At 41.5% G+C, this 18321-nt stretch overlaps 1 protein-coding gene and 2 long non-coding RNA genes across 11 annotated transcripts in view; 1 reads left to right on the top strand and 2 right to left on the bottom strand.

Moving 5' to 3' along the window:
• Positions 1 to 18069, bottom strand: part of anln2 (anillin, actin binding protein 2) — a 31205-nt gene extending 13136 nt beyond the window's left edge. For 4 of the 8 annotated variants that reach the window (XM_074634117.1, XM_074634115.1, XM_074634116.1 and 1 more), the window contains exons 1-12: positions 17913 to 18069; positions 17149 to 17242; positions 16861 to 17028; positions 16359 to 16427; positions 13948 to 14132; positions 13526 to 13618; positions 11029 to 11116; positions 6923 to 7834; positions 5769 to 6100; positions 5597 to 5682; positions 4201 to 4330; positions 3194 to 3329 (exon numbers count right to left, since the gene is read on the bottom strand). In XM_074634117.1, coding sequence (XP_074490218.1) covers positions 3194 to 3329; positions 4201 to 4330; positions 5597 to 5682; positions 5769 to 6100; positions 6923 to 7834; positions 11029 to 11116; positions 13526 to 13618; positions 13948 to 14132; positions 16359 to 16427; positions 16861 to 17028; positions 17149 to 17236 — 2287 coding nt within the window. In that variant the 5' untranslated portion in view covers positions 17237 to 17242; positions 17913 to 18069. The remainder of the gene's footprint in view (positions 1 to 3193; positions 3330 to 4200; positions 4331 to 5596; positions 5683 to 5768; positions 6101 to 6922; positions 7835 to 11028; positions 11117 to 13525; positions 13619 to 13947; positions 14133 to 16358; positions 16428 to 16860; positions 17029 to 17148; positions 17243 to 17912) is intronic. The other 4 variants (XM_074634120.1, XM_074634118.1, XM_074634114.1 and 1 more) reach the window with 3 other exon arrangements.
• The window catches only part of LOC141766937 (uncharacterized), a 216260-nt gene that overhangs the window by 35315 nt on the left and 162624 nt on the right, over positions 1 to 18321 (top strand). The gene's annotated exons all lie outside the window — the stretch shown is intronic.
• LOC141766935 (uncharacterized) overlaps positions 1 to 18321 on the bottom strand; it is a 121069-nt gene that overhangs the window by 31261 nt on the left and 71487 nt on the right. The gene's annotated exons all lie outside the window — the stretch shown is intronic.

The following is an 18321-nucleotide window of genomic DNA, read 5'->3' on the forward strand; positions in this document are numbered from 1 at the left end:
ACTGTATACTACTTAAGGTGTACTTCCACTTCAGAGGAAACCATTGTAGTACTACATTTACCTGACACAGAAATGTTACGGGTTACGTTGCATATTTGGATTTTTCTCACAAAATATAACAATCAAATACGATATTCATTAAACTATCAAGCATCATGTTAGAATTGAAAGCTCCACCTTGAACAGAGGCCTGTACTACGAAGCGGGTTCAACATACCCAGGGTATCTTCTCGTTATCTGCCTTAACTAACCCTAACAACCGAGATCCGCTAAGCGCTCCTACGACGGTGGTTATGAACTTGGTAAATCAACCCAGGGTTTCTCCATCTGGATATGAGCGCGTTCACATAAAAGGGGAGGTGTTTGCAGCATATAACCAATCACAAACGTGGACAAGACTACTGTCAGCAGAGCGGCATATTATACAAACAAAGAGTAAACTATTATATTAGACAAATACGAAGAAATTAAACACACAGTCCAGACTAAAAGTAACAGTTGAAGCAGCCACATGCAGGAAGGACAGCTGGCAAAAGAAGAAAATGCCGATATGTCAATGCGTTAATTAACAGATTTATTCATTTAACGTCCTGAAAAGGTTTTTCAGGGGTGATCTACCCCCGGTAAGAAGTGAACCCACTGTCGTAGGAATAAAAACCCTGAAGGGTTAACCCTGAAATTACCTCGCTAAATGCAAATCCTGCTTTGTAGTACTGGCCTCAGACGTTAAGTAAATGTATGTTTACTGTGCTGATAATCGCTCTTCAATTGAGGTGAACATTTGAATGCAGGACTTTTGCTGTGTGACTTCCCATAATTAAATGAACATGATCGACTGCAATATTGACGTTTAAAATCTATACTCCACTCATAGAAAACTCCGCCGCATATGACATCAAGTGCTTCCTAAACTAACAGCCAGCCACCAGCCAACTATGGAGATGTTTTGCCATCATTTTTGGGGAGCGGTTGTACCGCTGTATGCACACGCTGCATCGGCAGCCGGTGAAAACTTTGCTGAATGTTGTGGCTGCAGTACAGAGTAGAAGAGTAATACACTGCATATTAATCATTTTGACTATCAAAACGAAAATGCCCTGAATTCAGGTGAAGAAGTAGTCTTATTTTGATGCAAATATTCGTACAGTAGCAGGAATGTATCACATCATGGAAGTAAAACCAGTCTGTTTATTTAAAAATGAAAGTGCAATAATAATATTTTGTCCCTAAAATCAATGATTATCGTGATAAATAATTGTGATCTCAATGCTGATCAAAATAATCGTGATTATCATTTTTGTGGTAATCGTCCTAGTTTTACTTCAGAAATACAGTAGTAGTTTTCAATAGCTAACTCCGCCCTTGTGTGTTTTACTCCTTCCTGCACCCGCAAACATTCTGTCAATAACGATTCTGTAAATATGACATGTGATATTTGTGTTTTGGTAAAACAGTATCAGTTCAGAGAGTGGTACTGCAGCAGCGGCGAGAGGCTTCCAAAATTAAAACCCACAAAAAAACAAAACGCTCATTAATTCAGATGAAGTTCTGTGAGAAGTTGATGAGAGAAAAGCTACTAAAATCAGGAAGACACCACAGTAACACGGTAAAATAAACACGTGCCCTTTGGTGGATTATGTTTTTGCTGAATTACAGGAGATGCTTGGACAGATTCAGAAAAGATGGTGAATTCATCGGTACATTTGGTCGGTAATTAGAGCTGCGTTATCTGATAGAGACACCAGCTCAGAGCGGGACTGTCTGCAGAGCCCTGAAGCCCCGCCTCTGCTGCTGAACAGAGCATTGTGTGCTTGTTTGTCGAATTTGGACACGTGATACGGTCAATATTAATAAAGCATTCCATGGGGTCCCCAGCAACACTCAAGATATGCGAGGGACATACCCACAGACAGAGATTCCTTGCTTTATAGTTAGATGTTGGTGTTTTATGAGAATGAGACATGTGATAGTTGGATAAGGTTAGCAATGACAATGATGTGCTCCTTTCCAAACACTCTCATGGACTCGTCCTCCTCCAGTAGTTGGGGGGAGTGGCTTTGGAAGGAGGCCTGAAGGGAGGGGCTAGGATTTTTTCTGTTGGATACTTTCAAAATCTAGCTCACTCTTGCTGGTTCCAAAGTTGCCTACCCCAATTTTAAATTCAAAATTCAACACATTAACATAGCAGCAAACCACTATTTGCAAAGTAAAGATATAGTGGAGTAATGTCTACCTGAGCACAGAATGAAGTCAGTCTTTCTCTATGTGTGTTGTAATCTGAGCTTCTCCGTGCATTGTTTACGTAGCCAAGCTGGAATGCATTTTAGTGCATGCAAGTCTCTCTGTTGTGCCCCACTGGCTAGCTAATGGCAGCCACTATGCAGTGCGCTCATACGGCGGTTACCACAGATAACGCTGTCCCGACCAATGGCGTTAAAGAGTAGTGCCCACCTCCGATCTCCCCAGGGTTTACACTCATAGCTTTGTCAGCACTGTTGCCGTTGTTTGCACAATTTGTGCTGTTAGCACTGTTAGCCGTCTCCATGTTGAGAGCCATGTGGAGGCAATAGATATGAATTATGTATTAAGCAACTTTAAACAAACAGACAAACTGGTATGTATGTCTTTTGTTATTAATACTATTGTTATTCTGTTCATATTATTTTATCAACTGTATGTAAAATGTAAAAAGAATGCAATTGCTGTTGAAGCAACATTTTCTATAATAACAGAATAGTGTGAACATGGCTTCCCATCTGCGGTACACAAAGAAGGGACCATTAAAGCTTCAGTAGTCAGTATATTTTTGGCATCATTGGACAAAAATTCCATAATAACCTTTCAGCTTATTGTAATTCAAGTGTTCTGAGAGAAAACTAGACTTCTGCTCCTCCTCATAGCTCTGTTTTCAGGCTTTAGAACATCTAGCCTGTGACGGGAGACTTTGACCAATCACAGGTCATTTCATTGAGAGAGCGTTCCTATTGGCTGTGCTCCGGTCATGTGACCGGCACTTGGTGTTCCTTCACCAGATTTTATAATGGCGACGTTCTAATTTTACAGCTAAACCGTGCACTACAAGATGATTCTGAGAACATCTGAGGAACGTTTTATAAAAATAACTTCTTTTTTAAATCATATTTCCTCCCATCTCGTCTACTTCAACTTTAAACCCAAAATGTTGTGTACATACAGGAGACCAGCAGTAGTTTCTCAGCTTCAGCCTCCTCCAGCGAGCCTCGTCCATGCTCCTCATCAGTACAGCAGCTCAGAGCCTGCAGGGTCTGGTTGATCACGGTCTGCAGCTTCCCTGCTTCTTCATTAAGAGCCTAGATATACACAGGACAATATGCAAGATTGTGGGTTACTCACCTGTACTGTGTTTAATGCCATCAGAATGAGGCCAATTTCATCAGTTGTACTGCAGTTTACCTTTTCAATTGACTGTACATACTTTTATTACATACTATTAATTCAGTGTTTTCCATTAACCACAAGTTTCACAATGAACCGAAAATATTTGTACACTTCTTAACAGGTGAGGTCCACGCCGTCTGCCTGGGGGATTCAACTCGGTGGATCAGGGACAGCCGCTCGGTATGGGAGGATCCCCTCATGAGACCTTTCCCTGGCGCTGGCTGGCCTTCACCGTGCGCATTTCCTCTGCGGCGGTGTGCCGTGACTAGGTCTAGGTCAGCTTGGAAAGGCCCGGGGTGAAGGTGGCTCGTGGCTCTGGCCGTGAGCTTTACGGCACCCCTCGGCACTTCCTGTGGCCGTCGACTTAGTGCTCACTACCCCCTCTGTCCCTGTAGGGAGGCAACACACCCGACCCGCCTTGTAAACATGGAGCCCATCCCGTTTACTATGTTTTGTAAGTGCGTCTTTTTTGGTGTCATCACGTTCATATCTTTACAACCAATGTGTTTATGATGAAATTGTTTACTACACACAATTATTTTCAAGAGCAGAGAGATCTAGCATCTCAATTTTGCTCACAAAGTGCACCAGATTCACGCATTTTAAATAAATCCCCCTAGAGGGTCTGAGGTCCACCCACCAGTCTCACTAAATCCTGTGGACAACACTGACGTACATACTTAGATCTCATCCTGAACACTGACTGACCTACTGTGAAATGAATTGATTACCACCACCAACAACAGTTAATGGGTTAGTCTTGTTGAAAACAGTGCCACACACCGCAATTTTCTCCTTGGTGTTGACAGAGGGTTGAGGTTGGGACTTCTCTGAAGCTCGTCTCTGAACCCCAGGAGTGACACTCTGAATGGTGGGCAGGTTTTTTTGCCTTTGTGTGCGGTAGGCATCAATACTGTAAATCACAGAACAAACCACAATCGAATTACAGACACATGAGAGTACCAACCAACTACACAATCAAATTTACGTATGTTAAGATTAAAAAGGTATCATATGCAGCATTGGACCCCACGTGGAGATGTAACCCCTAGCCAATAACAGCGTGCATGGTGTGCAGCCCGTTCAGGGCGTCAAATACTGCCGCTTTGTCGCGCCCCTCTGCGTCTTACACTGTGGCACAAGACCCCCTTTAGCGTCTATATGACACAAAGCAGTGGTATTTGACGACCTGGGATGAGAACGGGTTGTTACATCACTGTGTTTTTATGTGCATTGTTGTAGCACATCAAAAAAAAAACTCACATGCTAGCATACGTCTGACATATCATCATACATTATATTTATATAACCACGATAACATTTTTCCATTTTTCTAGGATGATGACATAAAACATGACAACAGACATTCAAAGTTTCATTGGAAACCCTCAATAGAAGCTTCGAATGTAAAAGAAAAAGAAAAAGAGACATTTGGTACAGCCCTACAATTTACAGCTGCCCTTGCATATACATTACAGCCACTTTGTGGTCACTTATAGGTAATAATTGCATTATATGCATCTCCAGTCCATAGATATTTATATTTATGTGTGCCTCTTCAGCTTTTGTTTTGGACGATAATTACGTATATCGTTTTTCTTAAAGAAATATCGTCAGTAGGGGAAATTCAATATCGCCCAACCCTACTGTGTGCAGAGAGCTGCTGTTGGTTTGTATGTTTGACCGAGAGCAGGGGTGAGTCAGACACACACACAGGCGCATACAGGCGTTTAAAAGTTTACTTTTTTATGCAATCAGAACAGTGGGATCTGCATTTGCATATACAGTCCCTGTAACATCATAGCACTAATTTGAGAAGGCAGCTGGACTGAGATGGAGTATATCTTTGCAAATGAAATAAAGTATTGAATGACTAAACTATTAGTTAGCAAGTGTTTTCAATATTCTCTCAAACCCTTATTCATAAGTGATTTTGATTTGATTTTAAACATAATTTAACAATGCTATTTCATTTATTGTGTTTTCTTGGCCAAACCACCAGTGTGAAGATGTCAATGGTAAAAACCTTGGTTAACAAATACAACTTTGGGCTTGTATTTCCTGAGATGTGTCACAGCTCTGTTGTCTGACAAAAGACTACAACTGATGATTCAAGACAGAGAATTCAATCTGGGTTTATTCCAAACATAACTTGTACAAATGGCTATGTTGTCATTACCTGTATAGAGGAGCAGATTCAACGACGGTCTGTCCTGGAGTCCAGAGCAGAGAGGGAGGATTGGACTCCTGGCTTGCTGCCAGTCGCTGTTGGTGGAATATGGAACATTTAATATTTTTCCAGGTTCTGAATTTATCAGAAAGTTCAGCTCAAAGTTATGAATTTTTCTTACCAGAGGAGTGACCACAGCCTCTACAGACTCGCTGAGAGGAGAGAGAATGCCGCTGTGAGGAAAAGTCAGCAGCTCATCTCTGTTGCTTTCAAGCTTCTTGCTCTCATCATGTTCTTCTTCCTTGGACTCCCCGTCTTCTTTCTCCTTCTCTGACTCTGTGTCCATCTTATCTTTGTCTCCAGAGTTAACGCCAATGCCACTGTCGTGGTCCCCAGTGTCTTCATCATCCCCCCTCTCCTCCTCTATCCTTCCAGCATATTCCAGCACCTCCTCGAACATCTGGTCAATTATTTCAGCGGTATTGGTCTCATCATGAGAGCTCAGTTCAGCATCTGTGGAAAGAAACATTCACAAATGTATAAGGCCCTTTCTGAAACAAAGCCACCCATCTTGTTTCAGGTTTATGCCCAGATACATTTATTCCCTCAAGGGCACCTGTGCAATACCAACAGTGTGCTTGTGGCCCCACATTAGGGCTGTCCCGAATACGATTTTCTGGGCTTTGAAGCTTCAGTGAGAAATATTGGAAGGTATTTTAAGCTTCATGGTGTGGCAGTCTGACATGTTCTTCTGTCCATCTCCCGTTTCAGTGCCCAAGACAGTGCCGCTGCCATACACACAAGCACCTCTACACACAACAAACAGCGATATCCGTCTGATAGTTACTGATAATTAATGTTGAATATGAATAATTTAGTGGGATTATTCCTTATTTCATGGGCTATTTTGGGATTTAAACATTATTATTACATACTTACATAAAAGCAATTGCCAAGACCATGGCAGTGGAGGAAGCTTCGAAGCATTCGGGTCAGCCCTACCCCATATTGGTCTCTCTACTAATAAATATTAGCCAACACACTTAAGCTGACAAATTTAGATTTGCAAAGATATACACTTTCAAGTAAAACAGAAACAGACATAGGAATTTTTCCCAAATAACATCTGTGCATATTTGCAGTGTGGAGAAGCATGTTCAAACCTTTAGTCACCCTGTGATCTAGAAAACATGCTGCGCTCAATATGAACCCAGCATATGCAGTTTACCAATGGTCAGTGATTTCTGTCTTACCAACTAACTATTTCACCCATGTGCTCTACTTCTCCTAAGGTGTCCTCGGGAGCTCACACCTTCACCTTCTTACTGTTCTCACCTGACATACTTGTCTCTGCCCTGGACTCCCTGGAGGTATTGGTCTCAGACAGGGTGGAGTCATTGATTAGCTCAGGCTCCAGGATAAAGGTGACTTTCTTTGAGCTTTCTCCTCCCTCTACCGTGGGCATTTCTTCTACAACACCCTGCCTTTCATCTACTGCATCTAGCTCCATTTCCTCTGTCTCCAAAATGTGTCTGTTTAAATTAGAGCGGTCTTTCACAAAGTCTTCTAAACAGCTTTCTGACTCATCCTCCTCAGGTCTAGGTTTCTTATGTTCCTGCATTTCAGAGGAGCCAGCAATCTCAGCAGAGACATTACCCCAATAACATTCACCATCCTGGATGTCAGAGGGTTCACTGTGATCTGCAACACTGCCTCTATTCTCTTTTTCCACTCTGGATGATTCCAGCTGCCTGTCCTCATCTTCCTCCTGTTCTTCAGCTATGATAGACTCTTCCTCCTTGCACACCTTGCCTTGAGGATATCTCCAGGACCGTAACTCCTCATCTGTTGAAGGCTCGATCCCCTCTTCGCTGTATGAAGAACCATCAATTTCTTCCCATGAAAACATCTCAGACCCGCCCTGTTCAGTTCCTATGGAAACATCAACTTCTGTACGAGTTGATTCTAGCAAGCTTTGCTCATCACCTGTAGGCAACTCGGACACATTCTGGTCCTCACTGAAAGGTGCTTTGGAGCAACTCTGATCCTCGCTAAAAGACAACTTCAATACAGTCTGGGTCTGCGGTTGTTGGGTCCCTAGCTGCTTTTCTTCATTTCCTGTCTCCTCCCTGACTTTATCAGGTCGATGAGTACTTTGCTCCATCCATTCCATGTGCAGCCGACCCTCAGAGTTTTCAAGCTCTACAGACTCTTCAGGAGCTTCAGAGTCTGCGGGTGCCCTTTCGCCTGTTGAAAAAGTAAACTCACATCTTAACACTAGGCTACCTAAACTTCATACTTGGGATACTTTTGAGTAGGTACTGACAATTAATATGTACACTGATCAGCCATAACATTAACAACATTCAGACCACTGACAGGTGAAGTGAATAACATGGATTATCTGGTTACCATGGCACCTGACAGTGGGGGGGGATATATTAGACAGCAAATGAACATTTTGAACTTTGTGTTGGAAGCAGAAAATAGGCCAGCGTAAGGATGTGAGCGACTTTGACAAGGGCCAGATAGAGCTGTCTAGACAACTGGGTCAGAGCATCTCCAGAACTGCAGCTCTTGTGGGATGTTCCCAGTCTGCAGTGGTCAGGACCTACCAAAAGTGGTCCAAGGAAGGAAAACCGGTGAACCGGCGACAGGGTCAGACCCGAGGCTCATTGATGCACGTGGGGAGCGAAGGCTGGCCCGTGTTGTCTGATCCAATAGAAGAGCTACTGGAGCTCAAACTGCTGAAAGAGTTAATGCTGGTTCTGATAGAAAGGTGTCAGAACACACAGTGAGGAGCAGTTTGTTGCGTATGGGGCTGCATAGCCGCAGACCGGTCAGGGTGCCCGTGCTGACATAATGTTATGGCTGATCGGTGTATTAATTTATACGAAGAAGGCGTTGAAAGCTATTTAAATTCCTTAGTGTAAGATACTGATTGTGTTGGGAAAAACAACACACATTGACAAAGGAAACATCTGGCATGATAAAGAACGCAAGGACTGAATTTTAGAAATGTGCCATCTCTCTTTGTACTTGTAAAGAAAACACAGTAGGGGTGCACTAATCACAAGCTTTCTATCCTGATATTGATTCTGGCACTTAAACTTAGGGTATTGGTTGACTACTGATCTGAAATCGGTGCTCTTTTTTCATTTGAAAATGAAAGTCTGTACCTTAGGGCTGGAGCGATTCTCCAACATAATCGACGTCGATTTGCATAACGTGTGTCGATGCACCGCAAGAATGGCTGCACCCAATCAAAGCATGCATTCCCCCGGAGAACAAGCAGGAGCTCAACAATCTCACCCCCAATCCCGAAGTGGGGAAGTATTTTAGACAGAGACCCAACAACGTTGTGTTCTGTAAAGTCTGTATATTGGAAATGGCTTATCACTGCAGTACCACTGTTATGCACGAACACTTCCGAAAGCAAAAGCATCCCAGAGCGCTTTGTCAAGAGGGCAGCGGCAGCAAGACAGCCTCATGTCCTGTTTACTTTTTGTCCTGACTAAAGCATGATATATTCGGATTATCAACATGCGTTTCAATGTGTTCTTCGTCGCCCTCATGTTAAAAGTAATTTCTGCACCGCTGCTGTATGAGTGAGAAAATGGTTTAAACTAACGCTACAGACTGTGCGTCGTTTCAATTATTTCCCTTGCCCCACACTGATGCCAAAATACATTTGCCAGTGATTATCTTAACTGCATATTGCTCTAGTGATTAAATCAATCCATATCATAACCATTTAAAAAAGGTCCCATATTGTAAAAAGTGAGATTTATATTATAAATTGCTTTCACTAGTGTGAAAGTATCAAAACGCTCAATCCACACAGCCCTTATTCAGAAACTGCTTTTGAGACAAGCCATCAGGATTTCTGTCCATTTGTGATGTCACAAATCTACAATATATAGAGCATTTCACAGTTTTAAAGGGACTCTATGTAAGAATCAGAAATTGCTTGTTAACAGCGACACCTGTGTCCGTTAAGTCAATGAAAGTCAGCGTCCTGTTGCTCGCGCTCGCTCTACATAGACATGAACGAGCATCGCTCAAAATAGTGAGGCGACACACGTCAGCTAAAAGCACAATATCACTCTATATTTCAGCTGCTTGGCAGTAATGTTAGCTGACCAAACAAATGTTTCTCCGTGAATCAATGCTGATACTGTGTTTTCTGCTTCAGACTCTCGTCTTCTACAGTATGTAGTGTGCGCGCATGTAGGTGAGAGGTGGAGCGAGTGAGAACAAGAACGAGCGCGGTGCGTGAGTGAAGGCAAGCAGGCAGGCAGAGGAGCAGAGCAGCAGAGACTCCGGCCCTAGAGAACAAAGCTACGGTCTCCCCTGTGTCTTCTGACCACGGTCGGGAGGCTGGAGCAGGAAGAGTTGACACTGTTTTGCAAGACGGGCTTCACTAGATAGAACTTTGCGGTTTTGGTGCTTTTGTAGTTTGTGTTGAAACAGTGTAGCCACACGTGAGTGCAGATGAGACACCGACCCGATTTATACGTGTAAGAAGTTACAAACAGTACCTTCAAACAAACATTCTAAATGCGTCCCAGTTTATTTCCTGTTGCAATGTATGTGAATGCATCAGCTGACAGGAAGTACACATGGACCCAAACTGTTGCCTGAACATTACAGAATGTAAACATGTTCTAGTAGAAACACAATACAAGCACAAACCTGAAACTGAGCACAATATGGGACCTTTAAGTTTTAAGTCAAGTACTTTAGTATAAGTACTGATTGTCCAGTTCAGGGAAAGGGTTGCTGACAGTGATTCAATTAATCTACAGTATGTGTCACAGCAATCCTTTTGAACTTGAGGTCTAGTATTCTGATCAGGCATCTGACCGGTATGGTCTATTATCCTGTTACATTTGTTTGTTTTTAAGAGAATATGAATAAACACAATATTGAAATATTAATAAGAACATTTTTTATATTTATTTGGGGTAAATTAAGGGTTATATTAATCGGAATTAAACAAAAAAATCTTCAGAATAATCAATCAATTAGTCGTTAGATTAATCGATAAAATAATGGTGAGGTGAAGTCCTAGTATACCTCACTGTCGAAGTGTTTGCGATCATTACTCTACTTGTAAAGTAACATCAGATTGTAACTACACATCACTTCTGAAGTGTAGATGACCAAACAACAGCATGTTTAGGGTTGTACTACAAACTTTATACTATATTGTTCTAGCAGGTTTATAAAATTGTAGTGCTCCAACTTTAGTGACTGTGGATCAGGTGCATCACTGTTTGGGAATAGATAACTACTTTAAAAGAGTAGTGTTGGGTTTTGTTTTTACAATTGTCATACTCCGAGTACATATTGGTCCTGCAGATCAGTTTAGGACATTCCTACTTCTATGGCTACCGTCTGTCTGCTAAAGTCCTGGTGTGTATTAATGAGGACGGTACCTGTCCCATCTGAAGACTGCTTCTCTGCATGTGATGTAGAAGCTCCAGGGAAGCTGGCATCTTTCATCTCTGCATCACCATCTATCTGCTGGAAGCAACAATATCAGCACAAAGAAACAGAACTAAGAGGTAGTGATGCAGAGCTTTGTATATTTACTTTGATTACATTACACCGATAAACATGAAACAAACTAAAAGAAAAGTAACGTAATAGTGCATCTTGCAGTTATTGAGATTTAGGCCATGCGTCCAACAACCAGAGAAACACATATACATGTTCCCAAACACCTCAAAGGTGACTCTATGGAATACATAGTTATCCCTGCAAATTACAGAGATCATATCATTTCAATAAAATCTATGAAACAAAACGGGAATCTGGGATTTCTGTGAAGCAGTTGCTCACCTTGTTCTGGTCTTGCTATGACATCTCAGATCAGACAGTTAAGGTTCACTACTGATCATGATGTGTGAAGTGAAAAGATAATCCGTTGTGTGAACAGCCAATTTCCCCAAAACAACACCAGACTTAAAATAGGTTTAGGAGCCCAGGTGTAGGAAGATGATGGGACACAAGGGCTCCATACCTGCCAATGTTACATAAACTGGTGTGTAAAAGAAATCTCAACAAACTGGGTAAATGACTCACTAAACATAAAAATACATCCACAAAAAAACTATTCAAAATAGGAGTTGTCATTGATCTGTAGAGTATGTCATTGTTACTCTGAACGTACTATGTCAGCCAAAGGGGACATCCTATTTGTAAATGTTTAATAACCATCGTATGTCACTTAAAGTGGCAGTAGGCAGTATATTTTATTTCCTTCTCATGGCTCTGTTTTCAGGCTTTAGGAAATCTAGCCTGTGACTGGCGTTCCTTCACCAGATTTTACAATTTTACAATGCATCACAAACTTTCTCATTTTACAGCTAAACCGTGCACTACAAGATGATTCTGAGTACATCTGAGGAAAGAAATAGACATTAACGTAACATAATATTGATTCATATTTGATCAGCGCTGCCTAGTTTGACCGTTTGGTCGGAGTCGGCGAGTGATTGACAGCCGGCTCTCATAGACGGCAGCTGGACAGCAGACCTCAGATCAGCTCTTACTGCTTGTTTTCCTCCGGTCTGTGAAATCTTGCAGATGCCGTTAGGAGCACCGGAGGACACAGAGGAACATGATTTTTTCCAGGTTACCTGCTTCATGTACTACTGTCACGATATAGCGACCGTTTTATAAAAATAACTTTTTAAATCATATTTGCTCCAATCTCGCCTACTTCAGCTTTAATGGGCGGCTGGAGCTCAGGAGGTAGAGCACTAATCAGAAGGTCGGTGGTTCGATCCCTGGCCCCTGCAGTCGTGTCTCTCTCTACCACCAGTGTATGTAGTGAATGCTGGCTTGTGTTGTAAAGTGGTTGTCAAGACTAGAAAAGCACTATACTGTATATGAATGCAGTCCTTCTACCATGGCAGTCCAAGAACAAAACGGCCACGTAGACCCACTTCTCATCTATCAGCATCAGAGAAATGCTGAAAACAGTCAAGACTGAGTGAGTTTGATCTCGTCGATTTTTTATGAGCCAAGTCAACCACATCTACATCTACTTCAATATTAGGGCTGTGTATTGGCAAGAATCTGGCAATACGATACGTATCATGATACAGGGGTAACGATTCAATATATTGCGATACTGTAAGAACGGCAATATATGTCAATTTCTTTTCAAATCTAATTTGACGAAAACTGTCATAGTATAAAGACACACCATGAATTTGAAATTTGAGTAAAGTCACTATGTGAATTGGGAACATCATCACACATGACAGTCATACCCAACGTATGTAATTCATTGACTGTTTAGGGACCCCAGTATGCAGAAATATTCAAACACATCATTTTAGTATAAGTGAAAATAACACATTTATACTGCATTAAAAAAATGCATGCGATTATCATAAAGTGGGCATGTCTGTAAAGGGGAGACTCGTGGGCACCCATAGAACCCATTTTCATTCACTGATCTGGAGGTCAGAGGTCAAGGGACCCCTTTAAAAATGGCCATGACAGTTTTTCCTCACCAAAATTAAGTATAAATTTTGAGCGTTATTTAGCCTCCTTTGCAACAAGTTAGCATGACATGGTTGGTACCGATGGATTCATTAGGTTTTCTAGTTTTATTTTCAGTTGGTTTATGGTGCCAGTACCTTCACTCTAGCTTTAAAACTATAGCTTTTAGGGCCTGCTACAATGTCCGAAAGATAGAATAGCGGCCGGGTCTGCCGGCGGGCCGTCAGGTTTAACCAGAAGAGGTTAATTAAAAATCGATACAACGTTTGGGAGAATCGATACAGTATTGCAAAACATATTATCGCAATACTCATGTGTAGGGATATTTACTTACACCCCTCTTCAATATAATAGAAAATTAAGTATGACAAGACACTACTGACAGTTGTGACAAAAACATCATGATCACAAACCCACCTTAGATAACAAGGGATCAGAGGTGCTCCTTTTCAGCCAGGCATTCTCACTGATTGGTTGGAAATGCAACCGGCTCAACTCCCGTTCCCGTTCCTGATCAGTGAAACCACGGAAGACATAAACTCTACAGGTGCTCCGGGGAATGAATGACATTTTATGTACGAAGTATAAATCAGTTAATTCATTCTTAAATTCATATAATTAGGGTACTGCAGCTGCTAGTAGCTTTAGTTTAGAAAGATTTATGGACACCATTGAGGAGTACTGATATATTATATAATATATGTGTGTAAATGGTTTATATCACCAGACTTTTGAGTTCATTTGCCCATCTCAGTAAAAGAGCTTGAGCTCTAGAATGGTGTTGATGCAAGTCATTTAGGTACTGCTAATACATTCTGTAAAAAAGCCTCTGAACCAACCTGGCGAATGTGAGAAGCCTGCCCGGAGCTGGGTGCAGGAGTGCCTTGGAGTTTCTGCTGAACGGCAGACACCAAGTTGGAGCAGGTCCGCGGGGGGGGGTTGGCAGGGCGCAGTGTGAGGTTGGGTCCAGCCTGGAAGATTGGCACTTTAAAACACTCCATTCGCTGATTAAATTCTCCCTCACCTGAAGGGAAAACATTTATAGAGACTCACTTTCAAACATAAATAGAAATTATGTCAAATTTAAATCTAGAAATTGGTAGCAATATCCCAATCAAAAGGTAACATTGTTCCATATATAGAAATTAAGTTCCAATCTGATATGTATATTTTCCCATACATTACAGCAGTATGGTACTTCAAGATAATTTGAGCTGTCCTTGACATTTATTAAAACTAAAACAACAACTTTTTATTAATTTTTCCCAGCACCTCTGAGCGAGCTGCCTGACATTGAATGTCCTTTTCTGGCCGTCTCCCCATTGCTTAAATATGCCTGCTGGAGGTTTGGCAGATCCAAGCATGGCTCTAATACTAATCTTAAGCATCCACAGTACAACAAACATTTCAATGCAGGATCTTATCAAAAAAAATCATTACAGGAAGCTACACCTGCCAGGCATTGTTGGGCAACAAAATAAGCTGACCTGTAAACGCTCTTCTCCAATGTTACATTGATTCTCTCTAGAAATGAGTTAACGGTCTCACTGTAGTTTTCATTTGTGAAGTTTTGTTTGTTTTTGTAGCACAATGCCAATAAAGCATTTTGGCTCTTGTGGAAAATGGATGTCCCATCAATTCAAATATTATGAATGTTCAGTTCATTAATTTCTATGATACAAATTATTTATGACAAAATGATCTAAAAAATATCAAAATTATTACAATAAGAAAATCTACATACATATTCAAGTAAGCAACACACTAAAAATATGGTTCCCTCACTTTTTTATAACGCAGTCGCACGTTTCGTCAACCTTCTTTTCTAACCGACTCTTAATCTCTTGCCTGCCTCAGTACTGATATAACTGAACTCATGTCACAATTAGGGTTGCAAAATTACGGGAATATTTAAGGTGGAAACTTTCTATAGGAAAAGGAATAAAATGGAAATATAGGGATTATTTGGTCAGGCTTTATTTATTATGTCATATGCAGATATAAACAAACATTGACCATATCATGAGCAGACACTAGGGCTGTACCAAATGCCTTTCTTTTTTTTAACATTCAAAGCTTTTATTGAGGTTTTCAAATGAAGCTTTGAAAAAATGTCTTCAAATCTTATGTCATCATCCTAAAACAATGGGAAAAATATGATTTTGTGTTATTGTGGTTATAGGAATGTAATTTATGGTGCTGTTAGATTGCTGCTATGCCACCCGTTAATACAGGTGCGTGCCTCTCTTTGTGTTTTTTGACCGCAGTGAAAATGTTGTTTTTGAAAGGTTAAATAGCAATATGGATTGAAGCAGAATATTTTGTTAGATAAATGTAAGGGGTACAGCGGGATAATGTTTTGCCTTAGTATCTGCTTGTACTAATCACCTGGATTCTCTCTCTCCTCCTGCCTCCAGGTTTCCCTGCGATAGATCAGACAGACAGCTAACTTGTATCATATATAATACACTGTATTCTTTTGGCCTGTATCGTTTTCTAATCGATTATCAGTGTTTTCTTGTGGCTCACGGACAAAATAGATCGGTGAAACTACCGCTGCAGGTGGCTTGCCGGCCGCAGAGCTCTGCAGCACCAGGCCTGTGTGTGTTCAGCTGTGTCATTCTTAGAGCGAATTAAAGAGCAGGCGAGAAAGCAAATAAGTATTGAAAAAGTTTCAATTCAGAATCGATGTGTCTTCTGATCGGCCTTTGCAAAGACCACCGATCAAACTATTTAGATTGAATATCGGCCGATAACGATCAGTGAACGATTGATCGGAGCACCCTTACAAAACATGCCATAAGACCTTCCCCCCAATTAAGTTCACTATTTAAATGTATATTTATATTCAAATTGCGCAAAAATCCCCAAATTCCCAAACTTGACTTCCATCCCTTTGCAACCCTTGTCACAATCAATTTAGCCGGAGTTTAGCCTTTCTGCACTAGTTGTTTTTATTAAGGACTTTGCAGCTGGGTGTGGCAAATGTTTTAACTGACTGTGAGCTGGAGTCCGACCTTACTACCCCAGGCTTGGCCCTCTGGCCGCTGTTAGATCTGAGCTGAATGCCAGAGACCATTTTAGTCTATGCATTTGATAGGTCATTATATTGACTTCCAGCTATTATCGTTTCAATGTCTGTAAAAGAATAGAAAATAGAAAACACAAAAGTAACTGTGTATTCAACAGTGACAAGTCTGATGTTCATTCGCAGAGGTTTTTGAATGTGTGTATTCATTTGTATCCTCACCAAGGAGATACTTTCTGAAGCCGTCAGCCCCAGGATCCAACAGGCGCCGCTGGGCCAGAGGAGCTCCCCCTAAAACAACAAACTTCAGTATTTATCGAACACACTGTCACACTGGCTCCACACAGATGGATCAGCGCCTTGACAATAGTAGTTCTTCTCTAGCATGCATATAATCCAGCTTGACTGTTGCCTTGACATGTCACCATCTTGAACAGTGCCATAAACACTCCCAAAATACTCAGCCATTCTCTTGTATGTACAGACTGATTTCCTGTTTATTAGGTCCACCTAGCTTAAACTAATACAACAGACCTGCGATAAATTCTACCTTCATAAATGTTTTTTGTTGAATCCTTTAGAGGTGTTGATGCAACTTTAAGGTGGGGTTGTAGTTTGTGAACAGTAGTCTGTTGACTTGCATTGCATTATACTGAGGATATGTTTCTACTATTTAGTCTATCCACGTTGATAAAAATATGCAGGACAAAATATTTAGGATTACCCTCTGGTCGCTGGGTGAGTTGCTGGACTGGGGACTGGACTGGAAGAACCATCGGTGTGTCTGCCTTGGTCTCCTGCTCAGTTAGCCGTCCAGAGGTGGATGGTTGTGGACTGCGATTCTCCTGGCCAGCTGCTTCCAGACGCCGCCGCTTCTGGTCATCATTCACCTCTGAGACATCAGACAGAAAGATGAACAACGACAAAAGTCACAAATATAACTGCAAAGACTGCTGTGAAAATGATAAAGTTATGAACCTTTACATTCTTGTTAATAGAGGCACAAACAAACCTGATGGTGGGAGGACATTGTCTTCAGAATCTGACAGAGGTGTTCTCTGTCTTTTCAACTTGCCACCATTTCCCTCGCCAGCTTCCATACTGAGCTGCAAACAGTGACATGACAGACTGCATCAGATGTTATTGAACAGAAACCTTTTACTAAAACAGCGTCAAGCCACGTCAGTTTATTTACTACTTCTTCCTCTCTCAAACAGCTGCTTCCTAGGATTCAAACTGCCCCGTGAGAGTTCAAAACCAGATACAAAGGAGATTTCTTAACAAGGACATGCAGGTAATGATGATGGGCTAACGTTAAGATCATAGAACTAACGTTAGCCAAGCCATGGAAAAGACCTGGCTAAAATGACTGCAGCTACATTTCACACGTTTTGACACAGACAGAGGAAACTCTAATATTGGATCAAAACGCTTCAGCATTAGCACAAATCCAATGATCCGTGACAACGCCCAGCGGGTCAGCTCAGCTCGCTGCTCGCTAGTTAACCTACATAGTGTTATCTGGTTAACACGGCCCACACTACAAGAACCCCAGAGCTAGTTACAGTGCATTAGCCAGTGGTACTGTTCCGTCCCCGAGCAGTGAAAACATGTACACTTGAAACTAGCTAAAGGAGCTAACGTTAGCAACACTGTGCTTTGAGTCCTTCTGGTGAGCTCACTTCAAGCTATCGCTAGCTAACGTTAGCAGGACCACGCTGTCTTAACAGAGTTAGCAGAGTCATGTACATGCTCAGCAAGTCGTTTTTGTCTTACCTGAGAAGAAGTGTGTAGTGAACAGGTCAACTGGTGTATGCTCAGTGAGTCTCCTGCAGGTCTCCTCCTCCAACTTTGAATTTCAGCGGGTCTTCAGTCGTTAGCGGAGTACCGTAAATACTCTCGAAGAGCGCCAATCAAATAACAGGCCCCTGATTTGCTCTGCACCACGTCGTTTTACCGTACTAAATGGAGTAAAGACGCAAAACAAGATTCCACTCACTGACTACGTCATCACAATGGTATTGTAGGAGAGCTTTGACAAAACTAGCAGTGTGTGAGGTGTGGAGTGTGACACATAGCTTTAACGTAATAATAACGAATCATAAGATGTTATATGTTGGGTGAAGTTTGTTTAAAGCCGCAGTGGCTAAAATATGATTTTAAAAGAGTTAAAAACGCCACTTTT

The sequence above is a fragment of the Sebastes fasciatus genome, chromosome 4 (genome assembly GCF_043250625.1).
Source record: "Sebastes fasciatus isolate fSebFas1 chromosome 4, fSebFas1.pri, whole genome shotgun sequence".
Classification (NCBI taxonomy): domain Eukaryota; kingdom Metazoa; phylum Chordata; class Actinopteri; order Perciformes; family Sebastidae; genus Sebastes; species Sebastes fasciatus.